Source organism: Cystoisospora suis (assembly GCF_002600585.1).
Source record: "Cystoisospora suis strain Wien I chromosome Unknown contig_1175, whole genome shotgun sequence".
Classification (NCBI taxonomy): Eukaryota; Apicomplexa; class Conoidasida; order Eucoccidiorida; family Sarcocystidae; genus Cystoisospora; species Cystoisospora suis.
The window spans coordinates 12,436-33,429 of record NW_027153976.1 but is presented as its reverse complement, the minus strand read 5'-3'; the positions used below and the strand labels follow the sequence as shown (position 1 = coordinate 33,429).

Sequence of the window (20,994 nt, the reverse complement as noted above, 5' to 3'; positions counted from 1 at the left end):
CTTGCGAGTCAGGTGCGCGGTTGTCATGCGCCGCACGAGTCCAAGAGTGACCTAGCCGCATCAAGTGGAATCGCCGACCATCTGATAGTCTCTGGCGTCTCCGGTCGCCACTTTATACGCCGTTTCGGAAGTCGCGGCACTCCTACCGCAGGCACCCACCCTCTCACGTCAAGTAGGCTTGCCAGAAGCTACGAGAAGCCGGTAGTACCTACCCTGTCTGACAAACATTTCCTGCAACTATCACTGCAAAGAGCGAAACCCAGCTGCCTGGCAAAGGATCCTTCGCCAGTGTCACGACTCTTGGCCGCGAATAGCGGCTCTCGGGGAAGCCCAGCTTTTGACTGAGGCGACGAATGTCGTATTGCCTGGAAGCTTGCTCGACACTATCGAAGGCAACGTTTATTTATAGCCTTTGGGTGTCACCTGGGAGGGGATCCGTACCGTGACGGAGTACGTCCACCCAAAATCACGTTAGTGTTGAGCTAGTTTGAGTGGACCGCGACTTTCGTAGGCCCAGCTACCTGTCGCTGGGCTAGTAAGTAGACGTTACACGTTCTGATTCTCCGAGGCCGAGCCGAATCGACTACTCTGATGCGTTATGCACGTGGCCGACATGGCTTAGAATCGACGCCTGCTCACTGAGGAAAGCACCAGCCTTCTGTGGTAGAATACACAAACGGAGAACAGGAAGTCGTCATCCAGGTCTGCTCCAACAAGCGCCCTGCTTCATACACAGTGAATCACTGTGCGTGTTCTTCCCTGAGTCGGATTTCCATTTAAAACTGACTGGACTGAGGTGTTCGACCGTGAGTCTGGTAAGACCCAGCGAGCAGTGCGTGCGCCTCCCGGGCACACTTGGCGCCTGCACACAATGTCCCCGGCACCGCCCCACCGCTCTCATGCGAAACAAGAAAACAACACCCCGTCGCCTTCTTGTCCGGTCTCCAATGCGAGAGGGCACTAGAAAACGGACTGAGTAAGCTGCAGGCCCCCCGAAAACCGCTGGCCCAAACTCGCCTTCCACGAGAGAAAATCAGTCATTGAAGACTCTTGCCCGTGGAAACATACGACGCTCAGGTCGCTGGCGCGGTGACGACTAAGCTGTCGGCACAGCCGGACTGCTGTTTCACGGGCCCTGATACCCACCGCTCTCTACCCAGAATCTGTATCGCAGTACCCCCCAGGAGGAGTACACCAGGCCGCAGTCTAAACGATTCACTCTGTGGGATTACTCATTAGACGGGCGAACGCCATGCAGGCTGGGCGCTGGACATCCATGCTCATCTTGTGTACATTTTCTCGGGGGTTACTGAAAAGATAAAGAGGATAGTAAACTGGAAACTAACGCGTTCTCCCCGACAAAGAAGTGCTGAAGCCGTAGGCCGAGTGTCAGGGGCTTGTTCTCCATGTACGGCCAGCTGTCCACCACGCATCCGCTCTGTACGTTCAGCTCCTGAGGAAGAAAAACAATGCTCCGAAAGGAGTAGCTCCACGAAAGATTCTTTCAAGGCAAGATCTACAGCTTGTTGTACGAGACAGCGGAGCACGTGATACACATGAGCAGTGCGCGCGCCCTGACAAACACGATGCAGCAGCGAGAACGCAGCATTTGTACGAGTGGTCCAGAGAAGCTTTTGGGAAACATCACCCTGAAGGACAGGAAGGGCACCAGCTGCATGATTGGTGTTACCCGCAAGAGCGAGGCCGAGGGTCCGACCTGTTCGCTGGCTGGTGCCTGTCTAGCTCTGCTGCCATAGCACTGCAAGCCGCAAGGCGATGCGAGTATCAGAGGGTCTGGGGAGATGTATCCTAACACCACGGCATTTCCGAAGCAGGCTCACAGAGAGCTACGAGAGGCGTCTACCGTCCACCGGCGTCAGGTATTCCGAGGAAGTCCTCTCAATCTCAGCCGTAGCTGCACTCAGTTCGCGTCAAAGAATTCGCAATCTGCTGTTATGTCCCTGCAAATTTGTCTCCTTTGCTTTATTCCCCTGAACTGCGTTGTCTCGGGCAAGCCCGTACAACTGGAGTGCGCTCGTCTTCTGCGTTCACTTGCCACGCTTCCAGAGAACAATGCGATGCCTCGTCTAGCACTAACACATCCAGAGGAACTGAACAGAAGCTTGTTTCGCTAGTGATTACCTTGCTCTTGCTCCAGAACCGGCGCATTACGCGCTGTATCTCAGGCAGATCGCGAACCCTGCTAGTAGAGGTGCCTACACATCCAGCCCAGGCACCGCGCCCCGAACAGCCGCGCAGTCAAGGAGTGCAGACCCACTTAACTAAGCGGGTACCCAGGAGTATGCAAACGCGCACCTGTGGACTTTTGAAAGCAAGCCAGCTAACGACCAGAATATGTGGCTACAAACCTAAGCGGCTACACAACCGCGTAGCTGTTCGGACGGCCAATGCACTGCAACCAGATAAGCTATCTGCTGAAAAAAAGCATAATGGTCACGGCACCCCACTCAGCATGCTCGCCAATGCTCCCTTCCTGAAATTCAACGTGACGCGTTACGAAAACAGTCAGCAGACAATGCTGCGCGGCAGGGTAGACGGAACCGAGGTACACAATGGGATGAAGCGTGGCTCTTATGGCTTCAGCGCATGCACATTTAGTGCAGTTTATCTAGTGTCATGTAAAAATAGCGACCTAGCCCCGCGTAAAAAATCACTTAGTCCAATGGTATCAGCGCAGCCCGTCACCGCTCCAGAACTCTGAAGCCCTGTCCGTCTCAAGCGCTTCCAAGAGTGCTGTTCTGCAAATAGTCGACCCTCCCTTTCGACTCTGAAGATGAAAATGAGTATAGCCATGATACAAGGGCGTTCCAGAAAGAGACTGAGTTGAACAACACCCGCCTAAAGGGTCACCTGGGGTTGCCTGCGAGACGACCACCTCTCGCAAAAGCAGAGCTGCCCTGCAAAGGTTCGCTGCTTCAGGCAGCAGCTCCGCATGGGTCTTCTGTGCCAAAGACGCGTCGAGATGCAACAGCCGGTCGGTGGCCTGGAGCGCGAGGGACCGCCCGAAAGTTTCTTCCAAGTAGAGCACAAACTGTACTACTCTCCCGATATTCGAAGGATCGCCGTCTACGCCCCGCTGCAGGAACCGAGAGTGGTACGGAGAAAGCACAGCTGCAGATGAAATTCATATCGGTTTGGGTGCTCCAGACCTGCCCTATGGCTCCTCGCTTCTCTCACAGCCACACTGTGATACGGCGCAAGCGAAATTGACGACAAATACTGGTCACCGGCACGACGCGAGCGGAAACAAAAGATGACGAGAACAAAAATCAAGTCATCAGACACCTCGTGAAGGGCCTCTGCCTCCCCCATGGATCGCCCTGCTCCTGTTCGCACAGCGTACTTTTGTTCTCACCGCGGATGTCAGCGCATCCAAGTACACATTGTTCAGCAAGCCTGCTGTTGTTGCGAACTCCTGAGGCACGGGCTCCAATCACTACCGAAGAAGTTGGGGGACTAGCGTCTCTCGTACAGCAACAGAGCAACACCCAGAAATGCAGGACAGAAGAGAAACCCGCCAAAAGGCGAATAGCGTATGCCATGTGATCCGCCGCCCAAGCAGCAGACAACGAGAAACCAACCGCGAACTAACCCTGGGAGATCCGATAGAGCACTGAGCCACCAAAACACCGTGAAACAAGAACAATGGCAGTTGGGAAAGTCACTCGAACCCCTAATCCAATCCGGCGAACAGCAGGTACATACATCCGGCTTCTTTGCACCATGACAATTAAGACAACGCGAATCTGGAGGAGATACCCCGGCGGACTGTCCCAGTGCAAATGGCCGCACGTCGACATCGAAAGCTTCATGTAGTATAGAGGTGAAGAGTTTGTTTTCATGTGGTCTGAATGCTCCCCGTCGCGGCGCCGGACAACGGACTGACCGTGTAGTAGCTAAGAGCTTCTTTTTTACGGCCGAGATCGAAATCCAGGAAGACTGCATAGGCGAAAGAAACTGACGGCGTTTTCGGAAAAAGCTGGATCGCCCGATTTTGCAGCAGTGTCGTGGTCTGAACGAAAGCATCATGTCCGAGCTCGACAACCGCGTATCTAGCCGCATCACAGCTGCCTAGTTACAAGCGGACGTATGAGGCGGACGCCGGGATTTGCTGACTAGCCTTCACAGGTGTCTGCACCCTAATCCTATTCGACACGTTTGTCGGACTCCCTGTCCGTCGTCGCGAGACGCTCAGGCCCCATGCACAGTAGTCGAGCCTCTATGCCTACCTGGTGAAGTCCATACATGTCCGTCAGCTCCCGAGCGTACTCCTGTATGTCCTCGCCGCAGTGGCTATCGTCCCTAAGAAAAAAACTCAAGGAATAACCTTCCCCAGCCTATTCGGGAAGATACTGTTCCGTGGTCGTCTCCGGCTAACACCGGCAACCGCCACAGATCGGCCGTAGCCGACCGCACGCGGAGACAGCCACCTGTTGAAAGAATTCAGGAGACACCAACGCATCTGTCTGAACGAAATCTTTGCTGGGTAGCGTAGTGTGTGCCGCTGAGGTGCACAGCTGTAGGATATGTGGGAACAAGACTAGTGGCCTGCACTGCATGCGTCTCATACAGTCAAGAGTAAACTCCAGGAAGAGGTACCTCAAGCTAACCATGGACGCGACTGACTCTCATCGTCTCCAGTGGTGGGGGGAACACAGCTGCCACATGCCTATCGCGCCTGGCAGAAAAATCGGCGGTTCCCGTTCACAAGAGGGAGGCGACGATAGGAGAAAAAGATCAGCCAACCATGCGCTGCGCTGAACTACTGCGTAAGATCAGTTACGGAAATCACGTGTGCGACAACCTTGGATTGGACCTGGCGCCCACAAAGACCCCCGGACCTGAAGGCGCAGGTTCGCGGGCTCGTAAGGGAAACACTAACCTGACACAGCGTTGCAGCCACGGTTCGTAGCCCGCCAGAGTAGATGTCTGTAGAACCGTAGAGACAGCGACACTCGATCCGCCGAAGGCGAGTGACTACGGATGAGAGCCGCCGCAAACCCCGATGCGGCCAAGGCGCAACATCAGAGCAAAAACGAACCCCGTGCAGACCTCCGACAGGACTGTTACGGAAAAGTAAAGCAACCTCCTGGGCGTCCTGTGCGTAGGGACGTAAACCTACGTCATTACGAAGCTTTGGAACCAAAGCAAACGCGTACACGCAGCAAGGCGGGAAACTATTCCAGAGTCTCGCACTCTTCTCTTGCTTCAGAATCAGTGATCAACGAAGGTTCTGAAAGCAGTGCCGTCTTAAGCAGGATGCACGGCGGCTACTCACAAGGAGTGCACTCTTCTTGCCATCTCCACTGATGCGGACGAGCGCCCACGAGCTACAGCAGATTAGAACCGTCCATAAAGCGAAACCGATACGTTACCGCTTACCACCCCTGCGCGCTGTTGTTTTCCACTGACTGACATTTCTCCTAGACATTTAAATCTTTGTAGGAAGGGCGGAGACTGAGGCAAGCATCTGCGCCAAACGGTTTTATTTTGATTCTCACCAGACCGGCTGCATACCTTTTGCCTCCAGTTGAACCGTCTGTAAACCTCATTTTTCCTCTCAACATCTACGCTTCGAAGCTCCTCCAAGAGCTGTCTCTTAATCTCGGTTCTGTTCTTTGCAGGTGCCGCTGCCTCTGTCTCTCCCTTCGGACAGCGCCCGTTTCCCGTCTTCTCCGGCTGCTCTTCAGGTTTACTGCCCTCACCGCAACCTGCCAGCCTTTCCGGTTTCAGCCGAGTTCGAAGAAGCGCAAACTGTCCATTACGATAAATCATATCGAAAAAGGACGAGCCGAGTTGGCTTCTGAAGCAGAACCGCTGTAGTGGTTCCACGTCTCCCGGGCAGTGGAACGATGTCTCTTCTACCATGTCGCCCAGCTGGAAAGCGTTGACTGCTGCGTCGCGTGGGACTATAGAAAGCGGAGCCAAGTTCACCCGCGCAGATCACAAAGGAAAACAGGGCTCCTGCAAGAAACTCGGGTGTATTCTTTGCAGCTTAAAGGACTGCACTTCGTTCACCAACTGATGTCTCGAGTACATGCGCTGTCGTGCACAGTTCCATCCGGTAAGGAAAACGGCAGAGAGTGAGCGTTCTACACGACCGAAAGGCTCCTGCGTCTTTTCGTGTAGCACATAGGCCGGCACCAGGTGCGCAATAGAACGCGCGCCATCATGCCGTCCGCGTAAGCAGAAGGCTGTTGCGACGTGGGAAGCCGAGTCACCGCCATACGTGACTGTAGACGCACCGTGCGTGCGGACCCGACCGCACAGCCAGCAGCCAGCTCTTCGCTGAGCGGCTATATGAGCATAAACTCGCACACGGGAGAGCCAACCCAAGTCACACAATACGCTCCCCGCGCGTGATTTTCTGTACATGTAGAGAGGAAACAAAACAGAACTCTACACTTGCATGTGTCTCCCTGTGGTGGAAAAAGTAGGAAGTTTACCTGCGCAACGGAAGTTGCTGATCAGAAGGTACTCCGACTCATAAACATCACGCAGCAGCGTGGCATAAAGCTCCTCCGGTGGGCAAGCGGAAACGCCATAAGAGAACTGAACCTGAGTCAGGACGACAGACTCGCTTCACATGTGGAAGCATCCCTCACTGCCGGTGTCACAGTCACAGCTTATCCTTGAGCATAAAGACGTGGTTCTCCGTACAGCGGAAAATGGATCAGGCAATCAACGTGGACGTGCGGAAACAGCAACACTACGGGACGGACGAGCAAATGGCTTTTCTCAAGGAAGGCGATACACGGCTCACACCCTATTGCCGTTCTCACTAGAACTGAACTCGGACACTTGTCTGCCCTTACACACGTAGTCCGGCTGCTCCGAAGTATCAACAGATCGCTCTCCGCTACGAACGGACTGCCTACTGGTGTAGGCGATTGCGGAAAGTGGGTCACCGGCAAGAGCACCTCCTGACCCAGAATGGGAGATTCGAGGAATTCCGCTACTTCGTGCTGTCCGCGACGTATCAGCGGACCATCCTCCGCTACAGAGGAACTGCTGATTCCCTCATACACTCAGGCAACATCGGAAGCATGCTCCTTTAACGGAGAGAAGTGGTTTGTTGGAGAAGTGACACGCGAAAAAAAAAGCCAAGCACTCGTCCGTACTTTTTCCCGTCTTCTTTGCCGTGAGAACGCGCTTACACGGACAACACTTACCCGCTTTCTCATCTTTACGTCCTCGAACTGTGGATGTACAACGACACGCAAACTCGTGCCGGCCCTGACCATGGCCGATGTAGCAATGTCTGAGAGGACTGCGGCGTCTTCTGGCAAATTGGCTTGCCTAAACAAGCAGGGCAGAAGCAACAAAAGACATGAGAGGGACAGCCAGCTCCAGCTGTCTGTGGTAAAGAGCGTAAGAGCCTCTCCTCAGATGCGGGAAGATGTGACGGTTTGCCCTGCCAACTTGAGTACTAGCGGGGGGCGCTGATGCACTCTCATGGTACTAACCTGCCGTAGCACAAGACGCGGCGGGGACGAAGTCGCAGGCGCTATAACCGGTAGGGCCCCGCATACCGTACCACACGCGAGAGCGTGACGCTTTGCACTTCTTGACTAGCAGCTCATCCCCTATCTTGACTCGTCTACTGAGACAACGACAAGGGAAAAAAGTGTACGGTTGAGTGCCCACGACTGCTCAAGCGGAGACCTTCGGCGGGGAAGCTGTCCACTGACCCAGCAGTGGCTGCGGCTGCACAAGCGCGCACTCCCCTCGAAAACTGCGCCTGCGGTAGACTTCATCTACTGGAGTCACAGCTGAAGTCACTAGCGGGACGGATGCTGTGACTCCGCCGTGTTCACTCGCACAATGAGAAGAACACAGTGCCCGCCAAAAGCAACCGTTGACGCCAGGATAGACGCATCGTCTGCTGTGCGGTAGAAATTCAAACACCGCGAGCTGCACGTACTGTCATTCAGGACTACTTCCCTCTCCTCCCCACACGCCTGCATTCTTACATCCATTCCACCACTCTCCGTCTCGACAGCGATGCGGCGTTCTCCAGCATCGGCTCTTGAACAAGTAGTTCCTCGATAGGAAGTTTCAGATAAAACGGTACAAAGGCCAAGAGAGTGAAAAGCAACGCCCCTCCGAGGCGTCTAAACCCCGTAGATCGTCGCTGTGTTTCGTCACATCGCCTGGGAAAACCGCATGAAACTCAAGATGCAGACGGAGTGTCTATCTGTTGTCCAGGGCAAAAACCCGACGAAGCCTTTCTAGGTGCCCTCGGCTGTAACTGCGGTACCTCTCTTTCCATGTGGTACTCACAGTCAAGCGGGCACTGCTGGAGAGGGAGGGCTCCTCCGAGCCTACGCATAGACACGTTCAGTGTCTACAATGGATAGCCCCTGCTCGTAACAGGCCGCGGCAGAAACTACGTGAGTCCGCTTCCTGAACGTTACGCGCGCACAAAGTTTTCAGAGCTGCAGCTTATGCTTCTTTTTGCACGCACCCGAACAGAGTCCCAAGTATATAGTAAGCTACGTCAGCCCCCTGTATGTACACCCTGGCTCGCCAAGGTCCAATCAGCTGCTCAGTGGAGACACCGGATAGTAAGTTAGTTCATGAAGAACCGAGTACTGTGCTACGATTTGTAACTAGAAGTGTAGTTAGACTGGTACACAACTTCTCGATTCTGGCTCCCCATTTGGTGTGATACTCGGACAAAGTACTTAGGAACAAGGATACCGGTCACACAATTGAGAGCTGGACTGCACATCACCTTTCCCGACCGAAGGCTGCGAAGAGGACGTTACGCACGACGCGGAAGAGAGGAGGAGAGGCCACCGACGATGCCGCCAGCACGCTCAGCAGGGGCAGGCAAAGGACGCGTAGGCGGACAACGAGAAGCATCAAGATGAGAAAAAAGAAAGCCTGCATCAGCATGAAGCAAGCATACCGAGATAAGGCAAGCCAGTTTTGTTTAGCAGAGGAGATGCAAGGGAATCAGCTGAAGCTAGCCAAGGGCGAAGAAGGAGAAGCAGCGTTTCTTGAAAGAGAAACAAGGTTCGCCTGGCCGAGTAGAGACGCAAGCTATTGCTGCAGAACTTGTACTCGACAGCAAAGCGAATCTTCGAGTGAACGACAAAAGACCTCATCGGCCCACCTTACAACTTACATCTCACCGAAGCGGCAACATGGTGGCGTCTGGAATCTACTGGACCTCAGGTAGATTCTACTCTACACAGAGGAGTCCTAAGCGTGCAGGACACCAATTTTGCCAACTAGTCCGTAGGATCGTCGCAGCTGCATCGCGGGTGACGGTCCTTCGTTGCAGTCGGTAGGTATACGGAAACTATGATGGAAGCAAGGTGTTCGCGTTCCGAAGAACAACAGTGAGACGTCGCTAGCGACCTTTTCAGGTAGTCCTGCATAACCTGAAGAGTGTCGGGTGTACGCTAGACTCGAGACTGAAAATGCCCCAAACTGAGGAGACTGGTACGGCTGTCTGACCCTCATCTTCTCAATGGTGAAGCAACACATTCCGTGTCCTGAATGAAAAGTGACTTGGCCCTTCTGCCTCTTGCTTCTGAAGCTCGCAACTCCTGGCTAGCTCAAGATCCATCCGCCTGTGTTTTTGCTGAACGGCAGACAACACTCCTCCGGCATACCTGAATGCACAGGTAGCATAGATCAGGGGTCAGGTAGACGAAACGTGCAAAAAGCTCATGCTCGCGCAGTAACTCTCCCTGCGCATCCTCATTCTCGCCTGTCCAAAACTGTCGGGACCCGTGAACTTCTTCAACTCCCCCAGAGTGCGCTCCTCCGGTCTGCCAAGAAGGTCAGCACACCATCATATAGGCGAGCTCTCTACGAAAGTGGCGAGGAGCACAGGGAACCACGACACTTGAAGACAAACATGCGCCCCACAATGCAGGAAAGAAAAAGAAAAGAAAGGGAGGAAGCGACACTACAAATGGCAAAATGTCTCTACATAAGTGCGCCTGTACGCACGCCTGAACATATGTACCAAGTCTGACAGCTTGCAACCGCACAGGGGAAACCACGGACACTTCGCTGCAAGCCTGCTAGGTGTTGGGGTGTCTGAGCTAGTGACCGGCCAGAGCAGTGCCGCCCGAGAGCAATATTTTCTGCAAGCATTTGATCTGCGCTGCGGGCTTGGTCTGCAGCAGAGGCTTCCTTCAAGTGCTCCCCTGTCTCGTGCATCAGGAGCTAGATAGCCCATTACATGACCGCAGTGAAATCAGATTGCGTGCAAGGCGAACAGATATGTTGTGTGTTGCTGCAGAAACGCCCGAGGCTGCTTTACTGTCCGGACCGGAAGAGAAACGTCTTCTGGCCAGCGCGGCGTGGAATGAGTGTGCTTTACCACGGGGCGTCGCCTCAGCTCGATTTCCGCAGGCGCGGGTTGCACGGCCGATGCTCGTATGGACGATCTGCGAGGCATCGAGAAAAATAGGTAGCTGACACAGGTAAACGCTTGAAGGGAACCCTGCATGAGTACAGAGGAAGAGAACACGACGTGTCCCCGCTACGGCTGACAAAGAGACACGTGACAGAGCGGATTCCTCACCGCGCCGTCCCTCACGAATGAACTGACTCACCACTATTTCCGTGATGTCGCCTATGCTTTCAGACTAATTTATGGTAGGGGAAGTAGAACTGATGCAACTGGGCAACCCAGATGCACTGGCGGCCAGACACCGTGCCCGCCGAGCCTTGCGTTGTTTCAAGAGTGCAGAGTGCAAGCCGCAGTCAAGTGGACGTCGGGCTGAGCGCAACCAACCTTTTGTCCCATCCAGCCGCGCTGTAGATTAGCGTTACACGGCCGTGTGCGCCATGCATATGCATATTTCTGCCTCGCACGGTCACACAAACACGTCGAGTTTGTCCGTTCCGCCCCCTCCCCCTCAGACTACGCTCTTTGAAACCCCCATTGGTGAACGCACTTTTCTAAAATCACTGGCTCGTCACAAAGCTTCTCAGCAGGGTCGGTGCCTTCGTGAGTGACAGCCTGTTCTTTCGTCGCTATTGGTGCCTCTGCCTCCGACAGAATTTGATAGAGATCCGGAAAGCGGCTGTGCAACCCTAGCAGCAGGAAAAGCTGCTCTAGACAAAGGAGGGAGAAGACGAAGACAGAGATCCCCGAAAAAACAAACACCCGAGAGGGCGCAATTAGGTCTGCGAAGTACTTGGAAAACGGGTGAAACTCCTACACACGCACAGGACATACAGCGGTCAGAGGCGTGAAAGGATGAAATGTCGCCTCTTTAGCTGCATCGAAAACAGACGCATGCGAACGCCTGTGTAGACATACCACATGGGCGAAACCGCAACGACACCAAAACACAATAGAAGCGGAGTATCCACGTGCACTAGTGAATGCGACACGAATTTCAGCTGCCCGCGGCAAAGACGTTGCACCGTTGCATTGTGTGTGAGGCAGGCAACCAGCGGGGGCCCACCGACGTCGCCTTCATCGCGAGGGAGGATCTGCTTGTCTCAAGAACCGCGCCTCCTCCCTCTTTCATGGCGCAGGATGGCTACTGCTAGCAGCCCGAAACGCGTGGCACGGAGAGACTACAGACACGCCATGAAACCTATGCCAGCGCCGGTAGAAGCACTTCCAGCTCCAACACTTCTATTCTTCCCAAGCAACGGAAGCCACGGCTCGGCGACAAGCACGGCAGGACGCATCGATATGTCAGCCTGCAAGCACGCATTGCTACGCCGCCGCCCTCTGTTTGTGTTGCGCCTTAGCCTACAGCGATCCAAACAGTTTCAGACGTGCGCTTACGACACACTACGTGAGTGCGCAAAACACACTCTTGCTGACGCTGCGCCTCTCCAACGAAACAAAAACTAAGATGGCGTGGGCTTCTGTAGCCGCGTTTCGAGTTTTCAAAGGTTCCACAAATGACTACACTCAAGCTGTACACGCAAGAGTGATTTCTGAGACCAGCAAGTCTTACGACCAAGGTAGCCCCTAGGTGGTTGTCTTTCTTACTGTTGCGCCCATGAGGTATATCTGAGTATCGAAGGAACCCCGGAATAAGCCCAGCTTATGAAGAAGTAACTGGTAAACGTGTGAGTCATCCTTGTCCAAACTGAAGACCAACCCCCACACATAGCGAGCTGCAACGATATGAGAGAGTCTCATCAGCGAATTGCGAAAAGACCACGAAGGTTTGATGGGAGCTTAGTACTTAACTTCTCTGCTTCACAGCCTGGAGAGAGTCCGTAGAACGGGGGATATTGCGCACCCAACGAACTTTGAGCTCTTCAAGCTCCTCTGTACAAGGTCCAGCAGCCGGCGCGGTACTAGACACGTGCAGCTGGAGTCACCCAGCTGCACGTGCATTCACTTGGACAGGTTCCCCCAGGAGCTGACCGCACTCCTACATGTTCCTTGTCCATCCTAATTTCGCGATGTACGGCATACGCGGAAGAAGGGGAAAACGTTGGGATAGACTGTCTAGAAATCAAAGCACCCGACTCAGTGGCCGTCACTCGAGACCCCGCTGAGCTTCACGGTGACCTGGCGTCTTTTTTCCAACGTCTCCTTGCGCGTAAGCCGCTGCGAACCCTGCACTCGCACCGCGGCTCTCTGCAGCCACCTCGCAGCGGGAGTGAGCGCAAGCCCAAAGAAGAAATATCCCCCTGCTTGGCTAACGTCACTGAGCAACGCCCCGAGACGGCTGCGATCATTAGGCTTGTCGGAACGCCGATAATGAGGCGGCAAAGTCTCGTACCCTTTCAGAAACAGCCGGAGAGTGAAGCAGACGCCAAGGGCCATCATGCCTCTGAGTGTGTTCCGTACAAGTAAAGCGCCCCACCACGAGGAATTGTCCATCGAGCACTGCGAAAAGTGTGCTCCGGCTTTCGAGCTCGGAGACAACGAGGGCAGGCGACAGCAGAGCACCACCCAGATAGATATGAGAACATATGGCAAGAACGACAGTAGCTGCACAAAGCATTCGAACACACAAGCAATGAGAGGGGTGCCCACTATCGCGAGAACGCTAAGGCCAAAAAAGTACACAAGGTGTCCCGAGTACCTCTTCGGCCAAGAGAGTTGAGAAAGTACCGTAATGATTTCAGATCAAGTAGTTCCCGAAGAGGTCGCGTCACGACGACACACAGGGGAACTAACATGACTCACGCCCACTGCGAAACGAAGAGATCGGCGCACTCCCATTCTGAGGGTGTAGCGACTTAACAGTCCTGCCACATAAAGGCTTGCAGGCAGTACTCCCCGCCACATTCCGAAGATCAGCAAACCCTACACCCACTTTAGCGCTCCAGCTAGCTGAAAAGGGCCAGCCCGCAACCAGCGTACCCAGCTGGAAAAGGACACCCTCGAGACAGTTTGGTTACCAGACTTCCAGACTTACCAAATATCTGAGCATGAACTGCAGAACAAACGTGACAGAGAACGTCGCCATCAGCACGACCACAATCCGCCGCAGCGCTCTCTCGATCGGGAACCCCGCCAGGGAAACCGCGAACAGAGCACTAGCCTGTGTGGCAGTAAAGAAACCAAAAAGCAGAGCACACCTCGCCGAGTCAGAAAGACAACACGCGCTGTCAACACGATCACGGCGATATGATCCTTATCAGGTCACACCCATGGAGCTGGGCTTGCACGCTAAGCTGACAGAGCTCGTAGTCGTGTTGAGCCACGATTTCGTTGACTCGATGGACCACAAAAACATACCACTTCGCCACCTCTCTGGAAGGAAGAGCTTAGTATGACTGAGAAGAAAGCAACTCCACTCGCGCGGTGTCTCCCCCCGACTAAAATCGAACAAAGCGAGTGGGAGAGCCGGGCCTCGGAGAAAACTGATGAGCGACAGCGCACTCGAGACTAACTGCCCAACTGTCTCACGCGTCGCGCGCAGTGAACCCACGCCATAACCTAGTTGACATCGGCGCCTCTGAGTTGGTGAGCACAAGGGGAGCTTCGAAACAGCACAGAGAACCCGGGAAAAGAGACGCACCCGAGCACCCCGTTGTGCACCGCTGGCTGTAGTGCTGCAATACTGAACTTTTACTTCAAGGAGTAGGAAACAGCCGTGGTGCAAGAAGCACGGAGACGGGGTTGCACCGGGCAAGCCGAAAAACACGTTGTCGAGCAGATGAACAACCGGCAGTCCATGTTTGAGCGGTCGCTGTAGCGCACAGAGCGACTACACGAGAACCGCTCCGAAAGACTAAGAATGACAACGCTCACCTGCGTCGTAAGGACGAAAACGCCAAATTGCCAGAAGAGCAAGACAGCCACACTAGAACCGAACAATGACCACAACAGAGCTCGCTCGCGCTGATCGCATACCAAACCCACACCAGACGGGCAGCCAGGCGCGCGTAAACAGGTTTCTCGAAGCTAGGCTCCTGGGGTCCCCACAAAAGCCCTGACTGGAAGCCGCGGTGTGGGTCAGCAGCGATTCAGTATCCTCTTGCCCGGCCATTCATATACCCGCGCTTGTCCGCTGATGCTTAAGAGACATAGGTCGACAACAATCAAAACGGGNNGGGGGGTGGGGCGGGGAGGGCATCAGCAAGTCATGGCGGATGCGTAACAGACACCGTGTCAACACAGCTCTGTCAAGCACCCAGAGGACGGTACAAGAATTACCATGGGACACCAGGATATGCAGACCTGAAGCAACCCAGAGTCGACACCAGAGGGCAGGCGCCCAAAGCGTTGTAGAAGCTGAAGACGATCGCGGACGTTTCCGGCTCCACGGCAACTGACCCACACCAACCTCCGGTATTTCGATGTCATCCTGCGCGCTTAGTTTGAAGAAGGGATGCACCGGCGACGTAAGCGCAGCACAACAGGCACTACTTTGGGTACATTTCACATGGAGTTGTCCACAACCGCACGCGAATGCTTAGGCGAGCAATCCTACCGTTGCCGTTCGGCTACAATGACTTGCCAGATGCCAAGGCGAAACAGGACGTTCAGCGGACACCCGGGACGAGTAGGGCAGATACTGTCAAAACACGCACGTCGTGACGCTTAGATTGGGTGCGTAGATTTCCCCTTAGACATCTCGTACGAACCGAACTTCTGTAGCTAGCCAATCGCGACGCGCACACTCACCACCTTCAACCTCGCGAATTCCCTTTGCGTAGCGAGAGAAAATGCCGCGGCGTCTCCTCTGACTTTCTGGTCGAGGCTCCGCCGCAGAAGTAGACGCTGAAGAGCCGACTGCGCTTGCAGAAAGAGGACGATACTCGTGATGTTAACCCAAAGAAACGGCAGTGCCCAATTTTCCCTCAGGGAGATTGCTGACGCAGTGAGTCACACACAGTCGGAGCAGCCCGGAACAAGCAAGTAGACACTTTTGAACGCAGGGCCTGACACGGCCTTACTCTCTAGAGGTTCGCAAAGCAATCACTTCAAAATCAGGGAAACTGGGCTATCCATCCTCACAGTAGCTCAGCTCTTTCACTTAAGAATAGCAGCCATTCATGACACAGGCGGACGAATGCTAGGGAGACGAAAGGCAACTAAAAACACTCTGACGACGTGGCTTCCACAGTAACACTTGAGACAACCTGCAACCGGTCAACACAGGAACCCAAGGCGTACGGCCCAGGCCCTCAGAGAAACCGGTCCACTGAGGCCATATCCACGCCCGTGTGTTGCCTCGAGACTGCAACGCTAGCCACTGCAATGCCCCCAGAAGGCAAGTCCTGGGTTACCTTGGACTCGAACAATTAGGCGGTGAAAATAGTTGGCGAAGAAGAACCCGAAACAAGCAATACAACAAAAGGCGCTGCCACCTACACGAGCAGAGGACACAGGCTGTCTGAGCGATCTCACTGGCGCAAGCACACGGCAACACACTTCTTTCTTTCTTTCTCGAGAAGCAGTGCCCCCCCAAAAAAGCCGCCAGTGACGCGTGCTCTTTTGTGTATACACAGCGAGTTCTCTTCAGCGTGCCCGTTCACTCGAGACCGTAGCGCCAATGCATCGAAAAAGATGCGGATAGGCTCACGTAGTTTGCCAGGTTTGTTCAGACATCACCTGATACGGCAGAACAGCAGGACTGCAGCGCCCCACCATGCCTCACGTAGCATGCTGCTTCACCCAGCCTCACGCCGTGAACGCCACTCCGCTGTGTGCCGCGACTGTTAGATTGAACCGCATCAGACGACGTCCGGCGAACACGGCCTAAGACTAACTCATATGACCGCTATAACACTGCAGAATCTGAAGACTAAGCGTTTTTCGGACCTGCACAGATACCTGCAAGCTCGTATCTGTCTGCATTTGTCGGCTGCGGTCGCATCGTTTGCGGGCGAACTGAGAAAGCTTGATATGAGCTCCTGAGCCCCCTAAATTCCCGACAGTTCGCACCTGCTGCAGCGGCGAGAGCGCAGAGAACTGCGACACCGAACCCTTGGATGGCGAAAACTGACAAACGAGTCACAGGGCAAACGCACACACAAGTGCTACACCAGCATGACACCAAGACGTCCATGCACGGCAGCGGTGGCAACTGTTGGCTTGCTCTACACTATGAGAAACAGCTTTTAACTCGGTCAGACACTGAAGCCAAAAAAAAAAAATCTCGTATATGTGCGAGGATGGCCGGATCCTGTGAGCAAAGACGGAGAGTCGAGACGGATACTGCTACGGTAAACACGGCCCTACTTAACCTCCAGCCCAGGCATTCGCTTACGAAGTCGGTGGCAGGACGTAATGCTGCTAGCAGCATCACGAAGTCAACGAAGAAACCAACTTCAACTGAAAAGTAGTTGACCCCCTAGAATCCGCGAAACACAGCATACCGGAGCGGTATGCTGTATTTCACTGGGGGGCGGGAAGTCGTTTGCACGACTTTCCACCCCAGTGAGTGCTCCAGACTGCCTTGTTACTATCAGAGTTCTCTCAAACTCGGAGACACTCCTCTGCCATATCCTGCAGGCAAAGAAGCGTGCCACGATCCGGGCAGGGGAGGAACCGTCCGTCTATCACAATGCCTATAGAAAGGGGAATAAGCTCACCCCAGCCCACGTAGAAATTGAAAGGAGTCCTCGCAACAAGCTGCGCGAAGAGCGTTTCACCGAGTAGGGATTTCAAGCTCCGGTAGGCGAGCCCTACCAGCAACTCTGCAAGCGCCAACTCAGGCAGGGCACATCGGTCAACAGGTGAGAGCGAGCAGGCCTGAATCCAGTAAACTGCCATGCACGATGTGCCCCAAGTAGGAACCTGCGTTCCGTCGTGGCGTTGTCAAGAGAATCCGCGCGTGCTAAATGCATCAAAGCAACCCCTTATCTGATAGCCGTAACACGTAAGAGCTTACACAAGCAGCAAAAACGTCTCCCGGCAGGATCTTGCTCGGGGCAATTCCATACGAAACCGTATAAAGGACTTGTTGTGGCAATGTTCAACACTTCGTCAAATCTCATTTGCTGCCGTTCAGCGATTCCAGGCCCTTTTCCAGACACTTCGTTCTTCAGAGCGGGCCTGGCCGACGAGTGCAGCTAGAAAGAAACTCCTAGACTCCCCTCAAATCGTACATTACGGCCCTACATTGCACCCCGGTTTATGCCTGTGGCATAAGCTACCATACAATCCCCAGCAAGATCCAAACCCAGGTACTCACCTCCTGACTAGTGATAGCAGCTCGGATGTGCGCGCTAAGGCTTTGAATTTATTGTAACTCCGCGCCCCCTGATACGCATATCTAGGAAACGCATCGTACCTTGGTGAATATTGAACCGGTGCAGGGCGTTTATGACGTCAGGGTGTTCAGATCGTTTATCAACCCTGAAGCAACAAAGGCAAGAGAAGCGCCCCCACTTATTGCACATGAACTGAAGTCCCGGTCTGCTTACACTCATCCCTTCGACGCCGCCTTCCGTTTCTGACCGCCATTCCATGCTGCAGGGCTTCCCGCGGCCTCTGCACTCTTACTTCAGTATACCCCGTACTTCGTACACGGGAAGGCTACACATGAGAAGTGAAAGCGACTGCTTCCAGAGAACACTGGCGGTGACCACTGCCAGCATTCGAGACGTACAGCAGCCTCTTGACGCCCTCAAGCCAGGTCGGCGCGCTGACAATGTCATTATAGAAGGAGAAGTAGAAGGATCCCTGGTCCAGACAAAATCAACAAGAAAGGGCTGAGAAGCTACCGTGAAACCCGAAGAAGTCGGCACATATTAGCACTGATACGGGACCACCGGATAATGAGGATAAATAGACTGATTGCTAGACTATGTGAAGTTATACTTCTCGCATGGCGAGCAGTGTCAGGCAGTGTGACCTGTCTCTCCTTCGGAATGGCAGAGGGGCTCACAGGGAAAAAGGAGGAACACCCCGCAGGTGAAAATTGTATCAGGTTAAGTCTTGAGCAATACTTCTTTACCGTTGGCGACATAGGCCGTACTGTTTCTGCTACACCACGACTGTCTGAATGAGAGAAACACCTTTCGGAATCAGATGACGTGGCGCTGACTGCTAGGCAGTACGATCCAAAGACTACGCCACTCCATGAGCGGCTTCCAGCTGGGGGAACTACAACTCGAGACGACGTGATCAGGAAACGGACCGTGTCCATAGAACACAGAGAGCGATCTCAACCGATAGGCTACGCGTGCTCTTGTGGGTGAATTTAAAGGAGCTCATGAGGGGAACCGTCGCTGAATCAGTTAATAGCTGTTGCTCCTTGTAATGGCCCAGACTTACTGCAGTGTGGACAAACTCGAAATCCATTCCGAATTCACTGTCTACTGCTGTGTGCGGACAGAAAGTGCTTACCTCTGAGTACACAGATATGCGTTGCTGGACGTACGGCCAGTCGAAGCTTAGCCGGTGTCGACGGTAAAGGAAGAAGATGAAGAACAAGCTGCGAAAAGGCCAGACGAGGCGTCTGACAGTCCAAATGAGTCGCGCTACTCTTTCCTGCTAGCGCCCAAAGATCTCTATACTCCTGATCATTAACAGAGTCGGTCATTCGGTATGGGGCTGGCAAATTACACAGAGATGTTGGCTGCGAGGTGATCAGAGCTCGGCCTGCTTTCGTTGAAAGAGCAGAAATGGAAGGTAGTACCAGCATGCGGGAGAACCCACACGTGTTTCTTGGACCAGAATGTCAAGTCTGGAGGAAGCCCAGACCAAAGGCAGGAGGACAGCTGTTCCAGCGTAGTCCAAGGTGTGGAACAGAGAGAGAGAAGCGAAATATAAATCGGGAGAACGAAATGTGAGACACCGAGGTAGCTTACCCTATGGCTGTCGACAAGAGGACAACCGACTTTGTGTTGAATCTCCGGGGAAGTCCAACTACAGTACAGCTGTCGCCGCAGGCCGGACTCTCCACCCTTTGGCGACGTTCATCTCCTTCGACCCACGTCTTCCTTGTATCGCCAGCCACGGGCGGAGATTTGCACACTTCTCCCTGCACGCCACGGCGAGAGATCGCCTGTTTTTCACCTGTCTCTGGAAGTGAGGAACCAGGCGCACAGGAAATGACAGCGGAGGCGGGACGAGGTTTTCGGGAAGTCCGGGCTCTTGTCCGGCGGGCCTCGCTCGCACCCGGGGTGGAGAGAGCCATCGAGCACCACCCGGATATAGCGCAGGAAAACAAATTAGTAGGAAAATGCTTGGATATCGAATACACAAACAGAGAAGACCCAGTGTACTCTCCGATCAGTCGCTGGGAAAAGGGACACAAGTTCGTGGGACCCAGCAGTAGGCAGCCTGGGCTGGCTTTACAAAGATTGCATTCGTCAGAGGAAATTGAGTAATGCTTCCCGAGACGGATTCTCAGCCCCGGTAGAAGCGGACAACGCACAGAAACACGTAGGATGGCCTGGACTCGCCGGTTGAGGTCTCGGGAGACCGCGGTTGAATGCAGGCGAGAGACAACTGGCGAGGGCCCTCCATGGGCTACATTTGGTCACGCAGGGCCCCACCGGGTCTTTCCACTATAACGGGGGAAGGGCGCCGGACACATTCAGTTGGTACTCTGGAGATCACCGCATGGTCAGAAAAAGCATGGTGTCTTGTGTGACGCTTCGGAGCCCTGCCGGAAGAGACCCAGGGGCTGGGCGATTGGGCGACTCGAGATGACGACGCGGGCTCTAACTGACAGCTTCCGGGACACACACTGCCCACACCGAAACACCTCTTAAGTAGGAGAAAGTGTCTGATCGCGAAGTAGTGACTTCGTTAACTATGGAGCCCGGCCGGCGGAGTGCTTGTTCAGATGATCTCCAGCCGCATCCGTTAACCCGTGAGACTTAAAGGAGTAGAATACTAACTGTAGGCAGCCTAGCAGAAGACGAGACGGGAACACAAGCGACGCTGCGCAGCACGGAAAAAGGTGTGCCCGCACTCGACAGGAAACAACCGCTGGTTGCGTTAAGTGCTTGCATGTTGACCAGCCAGGTCAGCATGCGAGAACGCTGGCTCAGTTTTTCTCTGTACTGGTCGTCCCGCCGGCGGTCGGTCAGCACTGCGTCCCTGCACGCCGTGGATACAACAAGGTAGCAAACTCCTGCAAAGTATTGTGGTGGCCGTGCCAGGCATGGCTGATCGGAGGACCACCAGGCGGAAGCTCGACGGCAGCGCGAAAAGCTCCCTGCTACGCGAACGGAAGCAGCAGAACCGCCAGGCCCCCTCTACCGCCCGGCAAGAACACGTTTTCGGTCGCCAACTGCTGAAGCTGCCGCCGCCCGATCCGCGGCGAGGCAGTTTTCCTGGTCTCGAGACACAGACGCTACCGCTTCTGTTCCTTTGGAACTCCGTCACTTCGTAATGTTAGGCGAACTTGCCTGTTCGAAGAAACGGACAGTAGTTGTTTCTGAGCACCACTTCCGGATGAACGGAGAATCGACGTATGCATGTCGTGCTGAGCTTTGTTGGGTCCCCATGTACCCGCGTTACTCTGAGAGCGTGTTTCAACAGAGGCGTCTTTCAGAATGCTGTACAAACGCCTTCCCGGTTCTGCCTTCTAAGCTGCCAGCTGTATGGCA

The 20,994-nt window shown here is 54.3% G+C and overlaps 1 protein-coding gene across 1 annotated transcript; it reads right to left on the bottom strand.

Annotated features, from left to right (window-relative positions):
• Nucleotides 1–1,405: 1,405 nt before the first annotated feature.
• Nucleotides 1,406–20,600, bottom strand: CSUI_002797 (q-cell neuroblast polarization; the record flags this gene model as incomplete). Its single annotated transcript, XM_068062996.1, has 26 exons — nucleotides 19,243–20,600; nucleotides 18,779–18,866; nucleotides 18,039–18,112; nucleotides 17,721–17,785; nucleotides 17,020–17,124; nucleotides 16,370–16,426; nucleotides 15,712–15,792; nucleotides 15,107–15,294; nucleotides 14,231–14,320; nucleotides 13,392–13,517; nucleotides 12,750–12,961; nucleotides 12,005–12,104; nucleotides 10,947–11,209; nucleotides 10,367–10,433; nucleotides 9,648–9,806; nucleotides 8,759–8,910; nucleotides 7,995–8,174; nucleotides 7,194–7,320; nucleotides 6,468–6,579; nucleotides 5,539–5,930; nucleotides 4,904–4,950; nucleotides 4,251–4,323; nucleotides 3,908–4,033; nucleotides 2,872–3,097; nucleotides 2,143–2,216; nucleotides 1,406–1,453 (listed from the first exon to the last, which is right to left on the bottom strand). Coding segments are annotated over exons 1-26 (3,561 nt in total), but the record flags the coding sequence as incomplete, so codon positions are not given.
• Between the last annotated feature and the right edge of the window lie 394 nt (nucleotides 20,601–20,994).